The sequence below is a fragment of the Petromyzon marinus genome, chromosome 66, assembly GCF_048934315.1.
Source record: "Petromyzon marinus isolate PM22_M1 ecotype Great Lakes invasive population chromosome 66, UKy_Petmar_22M1.pri1.0, whole genome shotgun sequence".
In the NCBI taxonomy this organism is placed as follows: domain Eukaryota; kingdom Metazoa; phylum Chordata; class Hyperoartia; order Petromyzontiformes; family Petromyzontidae; genus Petromyzon; species Petromyzon marinus.
The window spans coordinates 3,265,052-3,284,187 of record NC_133732.1 but is presented as its reverse complement, the minus strand read 5'-3'; the positions used below and the strand labels follow the sequence as shown (position 1 = coordinate 3,284,187).

Here is a 19,136-nt window from a genome sequence, read left to right as displayed (position 1 = left end):
TACTCATTTCAGGCTGAGTCGACCTAGGGGAGTTCCAGGACCGGTTCAGATGATCGTCACCGGTGGTGTTGGTGGCCGTGAGCGGGAATCGAACTGGGGTCGCTGGGTTCGTAGCGCAGCGTAGCGCCAACCGCTACACCCACCGCTCCCCGCAGACACTCACACACGCACATTAACATACACATTAACATACACACACACGTAAACTTTCATACACGCACATTAACATACACACACACACACATTAACATACATACACACACATGTAAACTTTCATACACGCACATTAACATACATACACACATTTAAACTTTCATACACGCACATTAACATACACACACATTACCATACACACACGTAAACTTTCATACACGCACATTAACATACGCACACACACATTAACATACATACACACACACATGTAAACTTTCATACACACACATTAACATACACACACACGTAAACTTTCATACACGCACATTAACATACATACACATTACCATACACACACGTAAACTTTCATACACCCACATTAACATACACACACATTAACATGCACACACATTAACATACACACACACGCACATTAACATACACACACACATTAACATACATACACACACACATGTAAACTTTCATACACGCACATTAACATACACACACACATGTAAACTTTCATACACGCACATTAACATACACACACACATTAACATACACACACACACATTAACATACACACACACATTAACATACACACACACATTAACATACATACACACACACGTAAACTTTCATACACGCACATTAACATACACACACACGTAAACTTTCATACACGCACATTAACATACACACACATTAACATACATACACATTAACATACACACACACGTAAACATTCATACACGCACATTAACATACACACACATGTAAACTTACAAACATACACACACGTAAACTTTCATACACGCACATTAACATACATACACACACACAAACTTACATACACACACACATGCCAGTCGCACACACACACACACGCCAGCCACGCACACACACACACCAGTCACACACACACACGCCAGCCACACACGCACACACGCACACACACACACCAGTCGCGCACACACACACACACACCAGTCACACACACACGCCAGCCACACACGCACACACACGCACACATGCATGCCAGCCACGCACACACACGCACACACGCACGCACACACACACTCACGCACACACACACACGCGCACACACGCACTCACGGACACACACACGCACACACGGACACACACGCACACACGGACACACACGCACACACGGACACACGCACACACGGGCACACACGGACACACGGACACACACACGCACACTCACCCCTACACGTCAACACCTGCGCTCTGTTGCACATACCACTACTTGGACATACCACACGTGCACTTACACACATCCTCATATACACACAGACACACACAGACACAGATCCCCCAGGTAGCCTCTAACAGACTGTAGGGGCAAGTGCTGCTACACACACAGACACACAGACAAAGATCCCCCGTGTAGCCTCTAACAGGCTGTAGGGGCAAGTGCTGTTAGCGAGCAGCAGCTATGAACACACAAAGACAAAGATCCCCCAGGTAGCCTCTAACAGACTGTAGGGGCAAGTGCTGTTAGCGAGCAGCAGCTATGAACACACAAAGACAAAGATCCCCCAGGTAACCTCTAACAGACTGTAGGGGCAAGTGCTGTTAGCGAGCAGCAGCTATGAACACAAAGACAAAGATCCCCCGTGTAGCTTCTAACAGACTGTAGGGGCAAGTGCTGCTACACACAGACACACACAGACAAAGATCCCCCGTGTAGCCTCTAACAGACTGTAGGGGCAAGTGCTGTTACACACACACAGACACACACAAAGATCCCCCATGTAGCCTCTAACAGGCTGTAGGGGCAAGTGCTGTTACACACACACAGACACACACAGACAAATATCCCCCGTGTAGCCTCTAACAGACTTTAGGGGCAAGTGCTGTTACACACACACAGACACACACAGACAAAGATCCCCCGTGTAGCCTCTAACAGACTGTAGGGGCAAGCGCTGTTACATACACCCAGACACACACAAAGATTCCCCGTGTAGCTTGGTTCTGCGGCCGTCTGGAATGCTCTTCCCTTCCGATGTTAGGGTGCCACAGTGGCTATGAGATGTTGACTACCTCGCCTGGTACACAGAAGGTCGTGGGTTCGATCCTGACACCACAGTGGCGAGGAGATGTTGACTACCTCGCCTGGTACGCAGGAGGTCGTGGATTTGATCCCGTCCCTGACGCCACAGTGGCTATGAGATGTTGACTACCTCGCCTGGTACACAGGAGGTCGTGGGTTAAATCCCAAACCCTGACACCACAGTGGCTAAGAGATGTTGACTACTTCGCGTGGTACACAGGAGGTCGTGGGTTCAATCCCAAACCCTGACACCACAGTGGCTAGGAGATGTTGACTACCACGCCTGGTACACAGGAGGTCGTGGGTTCAATCACAAACCCTGACACCACAGTGGCTATGAGATGTTGACTACCTCGCCTGGTACACAGGAGGTCGTGGGTTCAATCCCAAACCCTGACACCTCAGTGGCTAGGAGATGTTGACTACCTCGCCTGGTACACAGGAGGTCGTGGGTTCGATCCTGACCCTGACACCACAGTGGCTAGGAGATGTTGACTACCTCGCCTGGTACACAGGAGGTCGTGGGTTCGATCCTGACCCTGACACCACAGTGGCTAGGAGATGTTGACTACCTCGCCTGGTACACAGGAGGTCGTGGGTTCGATCCTGACCCTGACACCACAGTGGCTAGGAGATGTTGACTACCTCGCCTGGTACACAGGAGGTCGTGGGTTCGATCCTGACCCTGACACCACAGTGGCTATGAGATGTTGACTACCTCGCCTGGTACGCAGGAGGTCGTGGGTTTGATCCCGTCCCTGACGCCTGCTGCTTTATATTTGGAGTTTGCGTGTCTCTCTCTCCCCCTGTGGTCACGTGGGATATTCTCCGGGTCCTCTGGAATTCCACTCCACATTTAGACTCAACATCGCGCGTTCAGAGTTATTTGACCGCTGCTATACAACTGCCCAGTAGCAGCAGCGTCCTTCACGAGCCTCCTCCACAGAGGCCGATCTTGACACCGCTGGTACCGGTCATCGGCAAGTCCACTCAGCTCCACGTCCTCCTGTACCACATCACTCCATCTCTTCTCTAGCCCGTGCCGCGCCCGTTTAGCCCCCTCAATCCGGCCGAACAAAAGCTGTGTCGGCATGCGGTGGCTGGGCATGCGGGCTACATGACCCAGCCATTGCAGCCTTGCCCGCCGGAGGAGCTCACCGATGGGACCTTGCCCAGATCTTTCAAGGATTTGTGAGCTCCTCGCACAATCCAGCCTGCAGGTTAAACCCAGGATGGATCGTAGGCAGGCCAGCCTAAAAGTCTCTAACCGGCGAAGATGTTCCATTAGGCCAGGTAGCTTTTGAAAAAGAGCCACCTGGCCCAGTGATGCCTTAGCTGGTCAAATATCTATTTATTTTTTCGTTAAGTTAATTTTTCGAAGGATTCCGACTCAACCCCAGCCTCGCGTCTGCATCTCTCCGCCACTTGTGTTCGTCTTTAGGTTGCGGCAAAAGCCGCCGCCGCCGCCGCCACCACCAATTCCCACGTCCGTGGGAACTTGTTGCCAGCGTCAGAGTTATTACCAAACGAAACAATTAATGTTTTAAAGGTACCCTTCTTTTAAAAAGCCCGCTCTAATGAAATGCACCGTACTGGTAATGGACAGAGCCCCACGACTCCAGGGAGTGGCCCCGAAGTTTTGCCACAGCGCAAGGGGGGACCGCGTGGTGATTCGCAGCCCGACGTGAGTCGAGCGTGGACAATTCGACCCAAGCCGAAACGTAACGTGTCGAAAAGGTTGCTTGAACGTTTTAATTTTTTTTAACGATGGAATCTAGTGTGTGTGGCGTAAGTAAACCAAGCTTCTAGATTTAAAGCTTTCGTGACTGCTGGGATCCGTACTCTTCGGTTCTATTGGGTAAAGTCGCGTAGGTGAAAAATGAAATAACAAAAATCACGATGTTTCGGCCACAACACAAGCGGCCTTCATCAGGTGAAGCTTAAAGGTCGTGATCTGAGCGTGGCTTTTTTCACTCCAGCGCTGTCCTCCAGACAGTCTCGTCCCTTCACCTGATGAAGGCCGCTTGTGTTGTGGCCGAAACGTCGTGATTTTTGTTATTTTATTTTTTACCTACGTGACTTTACCTAATAGAACCAAAGAGTTAAATTTCGATTTAAAGCTTTCGTGACTGCAATGATTAATCTTCTTTGGTTCTTTCGGTAAAGTCACATAGAATGAGAATAAAATAATAAATTGATAAAATAAAATTATTGTGTTATTTTATTTTATCAATTTATTATTTTATTCTCATTCTACGTGACTTTACCGAAATAACCAAAGAAGAAGAACCAAAGAGTATAAGCCAAGCTTGCAGTCGATGCCACATTGGGAAGCGTGTTGACATTTAGTCACAGGGATTCACATTCTTGGTTCTTTCGGTAAAGTCACCGCCACGTAGAAGGGAAACATTAAAATAATGCAAATACGAAACAATACAATTCTCACGACGTTTCGACCGCAACACAAGGCAGCAATCATCATCGGGTGTGAAAACCACGGCAAGAAAATTTGAGTAAAAGTGGCGGTTTTTTTTTAACGTTAGCACCACGGAGAGCGATTTGGCAGCTTGTTCAGATGGACGAGTCCATCTATGTTTGTTACATTCTTGGTTCTCTCGGTAAAGTCACGTAGAAGGGAAGCAGATAAAATAATAAAAATATAAAACAATAAAATAACTGCCAAATCGCTTTCGGCGGTGCTAACGTAAAAAAAAAAACGCCACTTTTTTCAATTTTTCTTGCCGTGGTTTTCACGCCTGATGATGATTGCTGCTTGCGTTGCAGTCGAAACGTCGTGAGAATTTTATTGTTTTATATTTTTATTATTTTATTGTTTCCCTTCTACGTGGCGGTGACTTTACCGAAAGAACCAAGAATACAGAGTTGAGTTAATTAAGAGCGTCTAAAAAGCCACTCAAGAATTACGTTCCACACCCGTTTCTGGCACTAAAACAGTGGGAGTTGTGTTCCGATGTTCAAGCAACAAATCGATTTCCTCCGTAAGGAATCGTTCGACTGCTTCTGGTAGTGCTCTGATAACACACATCTCATAGCCACCGTGATGATGATGGTGGTGGAACCCACGACCTCCTGTGTACCAGGCGAGGTAGTCAACATCTCATAGCCACCGTGATGATGATGGTGGTGGAACCCACGACCTCCTGTGTACCAGGCGAGGTAGTCAACATCTCATAGCCACCGAGATGATGATGGTGGTGGTGGAACCCACGACCTCCTGTGTACCAGGCGAGGTAGTCAACATCTCATAGCCACCGTGATGATGATGGTGGTGGAACCCACGACCTCCTGTGTACCGGGCGAGGTAGTCAACATCTTATAGCCACCGTGATGATGATGGTGGTGGAACCCACGACCTCCTGCGTATCAGGCGAGGTAGTCAACATCTCCTAGCCACTGTGGTGTCAGGGTTTGTGATCGAACCCACGACCTCCTGTGTACCAGGCGAGGTAGTCAACATCTCCTAGCCACTGTGGTGTCAGGGTTTGTGATGGAACCCACGACCTCCTGTGTACCAGGCGAGGTAGTCAACATCTCCCAGCCACTGTGGCCTTCTCCACTATTATTACCCCCATGACAAACAGGAATACTGCCCCTCACCATTGACCCTACCACTGTCCCTGATACGAATACTATTCTTACCCATGCCTCCCATGTTACGCACTATCACTACCCCCTATCTCTGCCCCCTATCACTACCCCCTATCACTACCCCCTATCACTACCCCCTATCACTACCCCCTATCACTACCCCCTATCTCTACCCCTATCACTACCCCCTACCACTACCCCCTATCTCTGTCCCCTATCTCTCCCCCTATTTCGACCCTGCAGCCTGCTTGGTGTTCGTGGCCGTGACCTCGCAGAGTTCTCAAAACAATGACGGGAAATAGGAAACGGAACAGACGTGACGTACACACATACACATACACACACACATACACACACACACACATACACACATACACATACACACACATACACACACACATACACACACATACACATACATACACATATACACATACACACATACACATACACACATACACACACATACACATACATACACATACATACACACACACATACACACATACACGTACACACACGTACACACATACACACACACATACACACACATACACAACAACAACAACCGCCATTCGCCACTAAGTGGCGGTGACGTCACCACGACGCTTGTGCCAGGCTATGTGCACCCTGAGGCCACGTGAAGTGTCGAACGCCCGCTGGCAGGAGGTCACGGGGCAGACCCAGGTGCCACGGGTCGACTGACTGAGATGACTGGCTGATGCACCACCTGTGCCCCCTACTGTGCCAACCTGCTGTGCTTTAGCCACCCGGCGCTCCGCTCGCTGTTGTGAGCGTCGCTCCTCCGCCCTCCGTTGTTGTTGGAGGGCGACTGCCTCCAACTGCCCAGTAGCATCCTTCACGAGCCTCCTCCACAGAGGCCGATCTTGACACCGCTGGTACCAGTCATCGGCAAGTCCACTCAGCTCCACGTCCTCCTGTACCACATCACTCCATCTCTTCTCTAGCCCGTGCCGCGCCCGCTTAGCCCCCTCAATCCGGCCAAACAAAAGCTGTTTCGGCATGCGGTGGCTGGGCATGCGGGCTACATGACCCAGCCATCGCAGCCTTGCCCGCCGGAGGAGCTCACCGATGGGACCTTGCCCACATCTTTCACACACAGACCCATGTGCACACACGACTGTGGCTGCGTGTGATGCCTGTTGTGTGCACGTCTGTGTGTTGAACTTCTTTCACACCGTACGTGGCCATCCGCGATAATCGAGGTCTGTGGGTCTCTGTGTGAGTCTGTGGGTCTCTGTGTGAGTCTATGGGTCTGTGTGAGTCTGTGGGTGTATGTGTGAGTCTGTGGGTCTCTGTGTGAGTTGTAACGGTGGTGATGGTGTGATGGTGGTGTGATGGTGATGGTGTGATGGTGATGGTGGTGTAGTGATGGTGTAGTGATGGTGATGATGTGATGGTATGGTGGTGGTGTGATGGTGATGGTGGTGTAGTGATGGTGGTGGTGTAGTTATGGTGTAGTGATGGTGATGGTGTAGTGATGGTGTGATGGTGGTGGTATTGATGGTGGTGTGATGGTGATGGTGTAGTGATGGTGTAGTGCTGGTGGTGGTGTAGTGATGGTGATGGTGTGATGGTGATGGTGTAGTGATGGTGATGGTGTAGTGATGATGGTGATGGTGGTGGTTGTTGTTGCAGTTTAACTTTGTGGGACGCATTCTGGGCCCACGTGGTTTGACGGCCAAGCAGCTGGAGTCTGAGACGGGCTGCCGGATTATGGTGCGGGGTCGTGGGAGCATGAGGGACAAGAAGAAGGTGAATCACCCCTCACCCCTGACCCCTGACCCCTCACCCCTCACCCTCTCACCACCCCCTCACCCCTGACCCCTCACGCCCTCACCCCTGACCCCTCACACCCTCACCCCCCTCACCCCCCTCACCACCTCACCACCTCACCCCTCACCTCTGACCCCTGACCCCTGACCCCTCACCACCTCACCACCTCACCCCTCACCTCTGACCCCTCACCCCTGACCCCTCACACCCTCACCACCTCACCCCCCTCACCCCTCACCTCTCACCCCTGACCCCTCACCCCCCTCACCCCCCTCACCACCTCACCCCCTCACACCCTCACCCCTCACCACCCCCTCACCCCCCCCCTCACCACCTCACCCCCTCACCACCTCACCCCTCACCTCCTCACCCCCTCAAACCCTCACCCTCTCACCCCTCACCACCCCCTCACCTCTCACCACCCCCTCTCCCCTGACCCCTCAGGAGGAGCAGAACCGCGGCAAGCCCAACTGGGAGCATCTGAGTGAGGAGCTCCACGTGCTCGTCACCGTGGAGGACTCCCCGAACCGCGCCGACGTCAAACTCAGACACGCCGTGGACGAGGTCAAGAAGCTCTTAGTGCCCTCGGTGAGACACACGCAGACACACACACGCAGACACACACACACAGACACACACACAGACACACACACAGAGACACACACAGATACACAGACAGACACACACACAGACACACACACATACACACACACAGACACACAGACACACACACAGACACACACACAGACACACACACACACAGACACACGCACACACAGACACACAGACACACGCACACACAGACACACACACACACACAGACACACACAGACACACGCACACACAGACACATACACAGACAACAACCGCCATTCGCCACTAAGTGGCGGTGACGTCACCACGACGCTTGTGCCAGGCCATGTGCACCTTGAGGCCACGTGAAGTGTCGAACGCCCGCTGGCAGGAGGCCATGGGGCAGACCCAGCAGGTGCCACGGGTCGACTGACTGAGATGACTGGCTGATGCACCACCTGTGCCCCCTACTGTGCCAACCTGCTGTGCTTTAGCCACCCGGCGCTCCGCTCGTTGTTCTGAGCGTCGCTCCTCCGCCCTCCGTTGTTGGAGGGCGACTACCTCCAACTGCCCAGTAGCGTCCTTCACGAGCCTCCTCCACAGAGGCCGATCTTGACACCGCTGGTACCGGTCATCAGCAAGTCCACTCAGCTCCACGTCCTCCTGTACCACATCACTCCATCTCTTCTCTAGCCCGTGCCGCGCCCGCTTAGCCCCCTCAATCCGGCCAAACAAAAGCTGTTTCGGCATGCGGTGGCTGGGCATGCGGGCTACATGACCCAGCCATCGCAGCCTTGCCTGCCGGAGGAGCTCACCGATGGGACCCTGCCCAGATCTTTCAAGGATTTGTGAGCTCCTCACACAATCCAGTCTGGTTAAACCCAGGATGGATCGTAGGCAGGCCAGCGTAAATGTTTCTAACCGGCGAAGATTCCATTAGGGGGGTCCACGTTTCGCAAGCGTAGAGAAGGGAGGGAATGACCGTGGCCGAGAAGACCTGAAGCTTAGTGCGGAGCGACAGACCAGGTAGCTTCCACACAGCGTTACGCAACCGATGAAAAGATATTGCCGCTCGACTGATTCCGAGTGAGACCTCTGCTGTTAAACTGGAGCCGGTCATAAGCACACTGCCCAGGTATAGGAAACTCTCCACTCTCTCCACAACTGCCCCATCATCGATTGGGAGTTGTGGGGGTGGAGTGTCCGATGGTACAAAATACCCAGTCAGGTGCTTAGTTTTGGTGGGGCTGATGGTAAGGCCCCACCTCTTAGTGGCACGCTCCAGTCTCAGCAGCAGTGTCTCCAACTCCTCCTCTGACTGAGCAGCTATTACCAAATCATCAGCATACATAACGTGGTTGAGCAATAGGGAGCTATCCCTTGACCGCACCCGGGCATCGATCAGCCTCCCATTATATCTGTACCATATGGAGATTCCCCCGGTACAGCTATTGAAGGCTTCACGAACTACATGGTCAAAATAGATGTTAAATAATGTGGGAGCCAGAGGACATCCCTGTCGCACCCCAAGGTGTACAGGGAATGGCTCTGACTCCCGGCCACGTAGTTTTACCCGGGCCCGCTCACCATCATGACGGTCCTTAATGATCGTGAGCAGAGGGTCAGGTACTCTAAAAGCACGAAGAACGACCCAGAGCCCAGGCCTACTGATGGTATCATAGGCCTTGACCAGGTCAATAAAGCAGAGATGTAGGTCTTGTTGGAATTCCCTACACCTCTGCTGTAGCAGACGGACAGAAAATATGGCATCTGTGCAGGATCGCCCTTTCCTGAAACCCTATTGGGGCTCCGCAAGCCTCTCCTCAGCGTGCCTGGCAAGGCGATGCTGAATAATCCTTGCCAGGACCTTTTCCGGCACACTGAGGAGTGAGATGCCCCTGTAGTTGTTACAGTCTGTGCGGTCCCCCTTCTTAAAAAGGGGGACCACCAGGGCATCCTTCCAATCCTGCGGAACCCGTCCAGTGGTCCAGACTGTTATGACGTCATATAGGGCAGTCTGTGCACAAACGCCACCCTCCCTCAGCATTTCGCTTGGGAGATCATCTCTGCCCGCTGCCTTTCCTGGTCTCAGACTCCGGATCGCCTTCAATACTTCCTCAGCAGATGGCACCTCAGCCAGCCACTCACAGGGGGTGACTTCTTCCAATATTTGAGGCACCGCAGCCTCAGCAGGGTCATCCTCACTTTGTGCCACGATGTTTTCCTGGCTGAGGGATTTTCCCTCCCCCAGGACCTCACAGAAATGCTCAGCAAATCTGCGAACCTGTTCCTGGGGGTCGGAGATTGGATCACCGTTTTTTCCCCTAATGATGGTAATAGGTGTGGCGCTGCAGGTTACTTTTTTGATGGAGTTAAATAGATATTTGTGATCACGGGCCACTGAGGCAGACTCCATCTCCTCAGCAACCCGCGACCACCACACATCCTTGCAGCGCCTCACGGCTCTCCAAACCTCCGAGCGAAGGCTGCGTAAGCCTCCTCATTCTCTGACGTGGGATTCTGTAACCGATGACAGTGGGCCTGTCGCTTTTTCTCAACCATCCTGAACACCTCCTCTGTCAGCCAGGGTCTCTGGGGAGGTCTGGACCGCGTACCCAAAGCAGCCATTGCAGCTGCATGAGTCACAGTCCTAAACCTCGCCCATTTACCCTCGACATCAGGAGGAGTCGGGGACGATGCCAATCCCAGCCGCAAGCGATGATGAAATTCTCGCTTGCAACTTTCATCAGATAACTGAGACCAGGCCACTTTATGTTGGAATGGGGTCCTGGGTGTACACCCACCACCGGAGTGGAAGAATGGCAGGCGCATCTTACAGATGACTACTCGATGGTCAGAGGGCAGATCAGCTCCACGGTAGGTCCTGGTGCCAAGGACATGGGCTCGCATTCGCTGGTCCGTCACTATGTAGTCCAGCAGATGTTCTTGCTTGGACCCGGCATGCATCCATGATGTTGTGTGGATGCGCCGATGCCGGAACAGCGTGTTGGTAATTACAAGCCCATGGGCTGCACAAAAATCTAGCAGCCTCCTACCGTTGTTATTGAGCTGATCTGGCCCATGCCCTCCAATCACTCCAGACCAGGTGCCAGTATCATGACCAACTCGGGCATTGAAGTCACCCAACATGATGACTCTATCCCGAGGGGCCACTTTAGCCAGCACCTGTGACAGGAGGTCATAGAAGGCATCTGACTCATCGGCTCTGCCTGCATCCCTCCACGGATGTTCATCTTCGGTGGGGGCATAAGTAACCACGACCACCATTCCTCGCCTCCGGTTGATGGGAAGGCGAGCCCAAAGTAGCCTGGGGCTTACAGCTTCCCACACCTCACCGCCACGCTCCCACGCCCCCTTCATTCTTTTGTTCAAAAGAAGAGCCACACCCTGTTGTTTGGCAGTCTGCTGCCCCGAGTAGAGGACTGTCCACCCCTCATGGTGGCAGGAGCCAGAGCCGGTCCACCGGACCTCCTGAATGCCGCATAGATCCAGGCGGTACCGGTCCAGCTCCCGACAGAGGAGTGGCAGCCTCTCCTCTGCAGTGAGCGTTCGAACATTCCACGTGGCCACCCGTAGTGGCTTTTCGTTGTTTCTGGAGTAGCCTCGAGGGTAGGTATTCAATCTCCTGGCTCCGCCAATTGGGGTTTGGCCAGGAGACGTCATAGACGCCTGGCCCCCCGGGGCCTCCGGCACAAGCTTATTAGTTACATATTTCAGTTTAATTCGTGGTTTCGTGGTAATTAATTGAAGGTGGAGGGGTTACCAGCCCCTCGCACCCGTCCAGAGCCCCCGTTTAGCCCCTGTGGTGGACACATATGCCATGAGGGGAGGAGCCAATCAAAATTGGATCTCCCCCCACAGCACTGTCCACGACAGATTTGCCCGTCCGGCACCGCGAGGAGGTAGGGGGTTGTTTTTGCCGGACACACACAGACACATACACACACACAGTCACACACACACACACAGACACACACACCACACAGTCACAGACACACACATACACACACACAGACACACACACACAGACACACACACATACACACACACACAGACACACAGACACACACACAGACACACACACACACACAGACACACACAGACACACACATACACAACAACAACAACAACAACCGCCATTCGCCACTAAGTGGCGGTGACGTCACCACGACGCCTGTGCCAGGCTATGTGCACCCTGAGGCCACGTGAAGTGTCGAACGCCCGCTGGCAGGAGGTCACGGGGCAGACCCAGGTGCCACGGGTCGACTGACTGAGATGACTGGCTGATGCACCACCTGTGCCCCCTACTGTGCCAACCTGCTGTGCTTTAGCCACCCGGCGCTCCGCTCGCTGTTGTGAGCGTCGCTCCTCCGCCCTCCGTTGTTGTTGGAGGGCGACTGCCTCCAACTGCCCAGTAGCATCCTTCACGAGCCTCCTCCACAGAGGCCGATCTTGACACCGCTGGTACCAGTCATCGGCAAGTCCACTCAGCTCCACGTCCTCCTGTACCACATCACTCCATCTCTTCTCTAGCCCGTGCCGCGCCCGCTTAGCCCCCTCAATCCGGCCAAACAAAAGCTGTTTCGGCATGCGGTGGCTGGGCATGCGGGCTACATGACCCAGCCATCGCAGCCTTGCCTGCCGGAGGAGCTCACCGATGGGACCCTGCCCAGATCTTTCAAGGATTTGTGAGCTCCTCACACAATCCAGTCTGGTTAAACCCAGGATGGATCGTAGGCAGGCCAGCCTAAATGTTTCTAACCGGCGAAGATGTTCCATTAGGGGGGTCCACGTTTCGCAAGCATAGAGAAGGGAGGGAATGACCGTGGCCGAGAAGACCTGAAGCTTAGTGCGGAGCGACAGACCAGGTAGCTTCCACACAGCGTTACGCAACCGATGAAAAGATATTGCCGCTCGACTGATTCGGAGTGAGACCTCTGCTGTTAAACTGGAGCCAGTCATAAGCACACTGCCCAGGTATGGGAAACTCTCCACTCTCTCCACAACTGCCCCATCACCGATTGGGAGTTGTGGGGGTGGAGTGTCCGATGGTACAAAATACCCAGGCAGGTGCTTAGTTTTGGTGGGGCTGATGGTAAGGCCCCACCTCTTAGTGGCATGCTCCAGTCTCAGCAGCAGCGTCTCCAACTCCTCCTCTGACTGAGCAGCTATTACCAAGTCATCAGCATACATAACGTGGTTGAGCAATAGGGAGCCATCCCTTGACCGCACCCGGGCATCGATTAGCCTCCCATTATATCTGTACCATATGGAGATTCCCCCGGTACAGCTATTGAAGGCTTCACGAACTACGTGGTCAAAATAGATGTTAAATAATGTGGGAGCCAAAGGACATCCCTGTCGCACCCCAAGGTGTACAGGGAATGGCTCTGACTCCCGGCCACGTAGTTTTACCCGGGCCCGCTCACCATCATGAAGGTCCTTAATGATCGTGAGCAGAGGGTCAGGTACTCCAAAAGCACGAAGAACGACCCAGAGCCCAGGCCTACTGATGGTATCATAGGCCTTGACCAGGTCAATAAAGCAGAGATGTAGGTCTTGTTGGAATTCCCTACACCTCTGCTGTAGCAGACGGACAGAAAATATGGCATCTGTGCAGGACCGCCCTTTCCTGAAACCGCATTGGGGCTCCGCAAGCCTCTCCTCAGCGTGCCTGGCAAGGCGATGCTGAATAATCCTTGCCTGGACCTTTCCCGGCACACTTAGGAGTGAGATGCCCCTTGTAGTTGTTACAGTGTGTGCGGTCCCCCTTCTCAAAAAGGTTGGACCACCAGGGCATCCTTCCAATCCTGCGGAACCCGTCCAGTGGTCCAGACTGTTGTTATGATGTCATATAGGGCAGTCTGTGCACAAACGCCACCCTCCCTCAGCATTTCGCTTGGGAGATCATCTCTGCCCGCTGCCTTTCCTGGTCTCAGACTCCGGATCGCCTTCAATACTTCCTCAGCAGATGGCACCTCAGCCAGCCACTCACAGGGGGTGACTTCATCCAATATTTGAGGCACCGCAGCCTCAGCAGGGTCATCCTCACTTTGTGCCGCGATGTTTTCCTGGCTGAGGGATTTTCCCTCCCCCAGGACCTCACAGAAATGCTCAGCAAATCTGCGAACCTGTTCCTGGGGGTCGGATATTGGATCACCGTTTTTTCCCCTAATGATGGTAATAGGTGTGGCGCTGCAGGTTACTTTTTTGATGGAGTTAAATAGATATTTGTGATCACGGGCCACTGAGGCAGACTCCATCTCCTCAGCAACCCGCGACCACCACCCATCCTTGCAGCGCCTCACGGCTCTCCGAACCTCCGAGCGAAGGCTGCGGTAAGCCTCCTCATTCTCTGACGTGGGATTCTGTAGCCGATGACAGTGGGCCTGTCGCTTTTTCTCAACCATCCTGAACAACTCCTCTGTCATCCAGGGTGTCTGGGGAGGTCTGGACCGCGTACCCAAAGCAGCCATTGCAGCTGCATGAGTCACAGTCCTAAACCTCGCCCATTTACCCTCGACATCAGGAGGAGTCGGGGACGATGCCAATCCCAGCCGCAAGCGATGATGAAATTCTCGCTTGCAACTTTCATCAGATAACTGAGACCAGGCCACTTTAGGTTGGAATGGGGTCCTGGGTGTACACCCACCACCGGAGTGGAAGAATGGCAGGCGCATCTTACAGATGACTAGTCGATGGTCAGAGGGCAGATCAGCTCCACGGTAGGTCCTGGTGTCAAGGACATGGGCTCGCATTCGCTGGTCCGTCACTATGTAGTCCAGCAGATGTTCTTGCTTGGACCCGGCATGCATCCATGATGTTGTGTGGATGCGCCGATGCCGGAACAGCGTGTTGGTAATTACAAGCCCATGGGCTGCACAAAAATCTAGCAGCCTCCTACCGTTGTTATTGAGCTGATCTGGCCCATGCCCTCCAATCACTCCAGACCAGGTGCCAGTATCATGACCAACTCGGGCATTGAAGTCACCCAACATGATGACTCTATCCCGAGGGGCCACTTTAGCCAGCACCTGTGACAGGAGGTCATAGAAGACATCTGACTCATCGGCTTTGCCTGCATCCCTCCACGGATGTTCATCTTCGGTGGGGGCATAAGTAACCACGACCACCATTCCTCGCCTCCGGTTGATGGGAAGGCGAGCCCAAAGTAGCCTGGGGCTTACAGCTTCCCACACCTCACCGCCACGCTCCCACGCCCCCTTCATTCTTTTGTTCAAAAGAAGACCCACACCCTGTTGTTTGGCAGTCTGCTGCCCCGAGTAGAGGACTGTCCACCCCTCATGGTGGCAGGAGCCAGAGCCGGTCCACCGGACCTCCTGAATGCCGCATAGATCCAGGCGGTACCGGTCCAGCTCCCGACAGAGGAGTGGCAGCCTCTCCTCTGCAGTGAGCGTTCGAACATTCCACGTGGCCAACCGTAGTGGCTTTTCGTTGTTTCTGGAGTAGCCCCGAGGGTAGGTATTCAATCTCCTGGCTCCGCCAATTGGGGTTTGGCCAGGAGACGTCATAGACGCCTGGCCCCCCGGGGCCTCCGGCACAAGCTTAGTTGTTACATATTTCAGTTTAATTCGTAGTTTCGTGGTAATTAATTGAAGGTGGAGGGGTTACCAGCCCCTCGCACCCGTCCAGAGCCCCCGTTTAGCCCCTGTGGTGGACACATATGCCATGAGGGGAGGAGCCAATCAAAATTGGATCTCCCCCCACAGCGCTGTCCACGACAGAGTTGCCCGTCCGGCACCGCGAGGAGGTAGGGGGTTGTTTTGCCGGACCACATACACAGACACACACAGACACACACACACAGACACACACACACACAGACACACAGACACACACACAGACACACACAGACACACACATACACACACACACACATACACAGACACAACAACAACAACAACAACCGCCATTCGCCACTAAGTGGCGGTGACGTCACCACGACGCTTGTGCCAGGCTATGTGCACCCTGAGGCCACGTGAAGTGTCGAACGCCCGCTGGCAGGAGGTCACGGGGCAGACCCAGGTGCCACGGGTCGACTGACTGAGATGACTGGCTGATGCACCACCTGTGCCCCCTACTGTGCCAACCTGCTGTGCTTTAGCCACCCGGCGCTCCGCTCGCTGTTGTGAGCGTCGCTCCTCCGCCCTCCGTTGTTGTTGGAGGGCGACTGCCTCCAACTGCCCAGTAGCATCCTTCACGAGCCTCCTCCACAGAGGCCGATCTTGACACCGCTGGTACCAGTCATCGGCAAGTCCACTCAGCTCCACGTCCTCCCGTACCACATCACTCCATCTCTTCTCTAGCCCGTGCCGCGCCCGCTTAGCCCCCTCAATCCGGCCAAACAAAAGCTGTTTCGGCATGCGGTGGCTGGGCATGCGGGCTACATGACCCAGCCATCGCAGCCTTGCCTGCCGGAGGAGCTCACCGATGGGACCCTGCCCAGATCTTTCAAGGATTTGTGAGCTCCTCACACAATCCAGTCTGGTTAAACCCAGGATGGATCGTAGGCAGGTCAGCCTAAATGTTTCTAACCGGCGAAGATGTTCCATTAGGGGGGTCCACGTTTCGCAAGCGTAGAGAAGGGAGGGAATGACCGTGGCCGAGAAGACCTGAAGCTTAGTGCGGAGCGACAGACCAGGTAGCTTCCACACAGCGTTACGCAACCGATGAAAAGATATTGCCGCTCGACTGATTCGGAGTGAGACCTCTGCTGTTAAACTGGAGCCAGTCATAAGCACACTGCCCAGGTATGGGAAACTCTCCACTCTCTCCACAACTGCCCCATCACCGATTGGGAGTTGTGGGGGTGGAGTGTCCGATGGTACAAAATACCCAGGCAGGTGCTTAGTTTTGGTGGGGCTGATGGTAAGGCCCCACCTCTTAGTGGCACGCTCCAGTCTCAGCAGCAGCGTCTGCAACTCCTCCTCTGACTGAGCAGCTATTACCAAGTCATCAGCATACATAACGTGGTTGAGCAATAGGGAGCCATCCCTTGACCGCACCCGGGCATCGATTAGCCTCCCATTATATCTGTACCATATGGAGATTCCCCCGGTACAGCTATTGAAGGCTTCACGAACTACGTGGTCAAAATAGATGTTAAATAATGTGGGAGCCAGAGGACATCCCTGTCGCACCCCAAGGTGTACAGGAAATGGCTCTGACTCCCGGCCACGTAGTTTTACCCGGGCCCGCTCACCATCATGAAGGTCCTTAATGATCGTGAGCAGAGGGTCAGGTACTCCAAAAGCACGAAGAACGACCCAGAGCCCAGGCCTACTGATGGTATCATAGGCCTTGACCAGGTCAATAAAGCAGAGATGTAGGTCTTGTTGGAATTCCCTACACCTCTGCTGTAGCAGACGGACAGAAAATATGGCATCTGTGCAGGACCGCCCTTTCCTGAAACCGCATTGGGGCTCCGCAAGCCTCTCCTCAGCGTGCCTGGCAAGGCGATGCTGAATAATCCTTGCCAGGACCTTTCCCGGCACACTTAGGAGTGAGATGCCCCTGTAGTTGTTACAGTCTGTGCGGTCCCCCTTCTTAAAAAGGGGGACCACCAGGGCATCCTTCCAATCCTGCGGAACCCGTCCAGTGGTCCAGACTGTTGTTATGATGTCATATAGGGCAGTCTGTGCACAAACGCCACCCTCCCTCAGCATTTCGCTTGGGAGATCATCTCTGCCCGCTGCCTTTCCTGGTCTCAGACTCCGGATCGCCTTCAATACTTCCTCAGCAGATGGCACCTCAGCCAGCCACTCACAGGGGGTGACTTCATCCAATATTTGAGGCACCGCAGCCTCAGCAGGGTCATCCTCACTTTGTGCCACGATGTTTTCCTGGCTGTGGGATTTTCCCTCCCCCAGGACCTCACAGAAATGCTCAGCAAATCTGCGAACCTGTTCCTGGGGGTCGGAAATTGGATCACCGTTTTTTCCCCTAATGATGGTAATAGGTGTGGCGCTGCAGGTTACTTTTTTGATGGAGTTAAATAGCGATTTGTGATCACGGGCCACTGAGGCAGACTCCATCTCCTCAGCAACCCGCGACCACCACCCATCCTTGCAGCGCCTCACGGCTCTCCGAACCTCCGAGCGAAGGCTGCGGTAAGCCTCCTCATTCTCTGACGTGGGATTCTGTAGCCGATGACAGTGGGCCTGTCGCTTTTTCTCAACCATCCTGAACAACTCCTCTGTCATCCATGGTGTCTGGGGAGGTCTGGACCGCGTACCCAAAGCAGCCATTGCAGCTGCATGAGTCACAGTCCTAAACCTCGCCCATTTACCCTCGACATCAGGAGGAGTCGGGGACGATGCCAATCCCAGCCGCAAGCGATGATGAAATTCTCGCTTGCAACTTTCATCAGATAACTGAGACCAGGCCACTTTAGGTTGGAATGGGGTCCTGGGTGTACACCCACCACCGGAGTGGAAGAATGGCAGGCGCATCTTACAGATGACTAGTCGATGGTCAGAGGGCAGATCAGCTCCACGGTAGGTCCTGGTGTCAAGGACATGGGCTCGCATTCGCTGGTCCGTCACTATGTAGTCCAGCAGATGTTCTTGCTTGGACCCGGCATGCATCCATGATGTTGTGTGGATGCGCCGATGCCGGAACAGCGTGTTGGTAATTACAAGCCCATGGGCTGCACAAAAATCTAGCAGCCTCCTACCATTGTTATTGAGCTGATCTGGCCCATGCCCTCCAATCACTCCAGACCAGGTGCCAGTATCATGACCAACTCGGGCATTGAAGTCACCCAACATGATGACTCTATCCCGAGGGGCCACTTTAGCCAGCACCTGTGACAGGAGGTCATAGAAGGCATCTGACTCATCGGCTTTGCCTGCATCCCTCCACGGATGTTCATCTTCGGTGG

General features: G+C 53.6%; 2 protein-coding genes across 4 annotated transcripts in view; both read left to right on the top strand.

Moving 5' to 3' along the window:
• LOC142906523 (KH domain-containing RNA-binding protein QKI-like) overlaps nucleotides 1-6,144 on the top strand; it is a 43,076-nt gene extending 36,932 nt beyond the window's left edge. Inside the window, exon 3 of the mRNA XM_076054527.1 lies at nucleotides 6,086-6,144. Coding sequence (XP_075910642.1) covers nucleotides 6,086-6,144 — 59 coding nt within the window. The remainder of the gene's footprint in view (nucleotides 1-6,085) is intronic.
• A 1,274-nt stretch (nucleotides 6,145-7,418) lies between these two features.
• LOC116957919 (KH domain-containing RNA-binding protein QKI-like) overlaps nucleotides 7,419-19,136 on the top strand; it is a 62,678-nt gene continuing 50,960 nt past the window's right edge. The window contains exons 1-2 of one of the 3 annotated variants that reach the window (XM_076054424.1): nucleotides 7,419-7,618; nucleotides 8,084-8,227. In XM_076054424.1, the coding sequence (XP_075910539.1) occupies nucleotides 7,580-7,618; nucleotides 8,084-8,227 (183 nt within the window). In that variant the 5' untranslated portion in view covers nucleotides 7,419-7,579. The remainder of the gene's footprint in view (nucleotides 7,619-8,083; nucleotides 8,228-19,136) is intronic. The other 2 variants (XM_076054425.1, XM_032980373.2) reach the window with 2 other exon arrangements.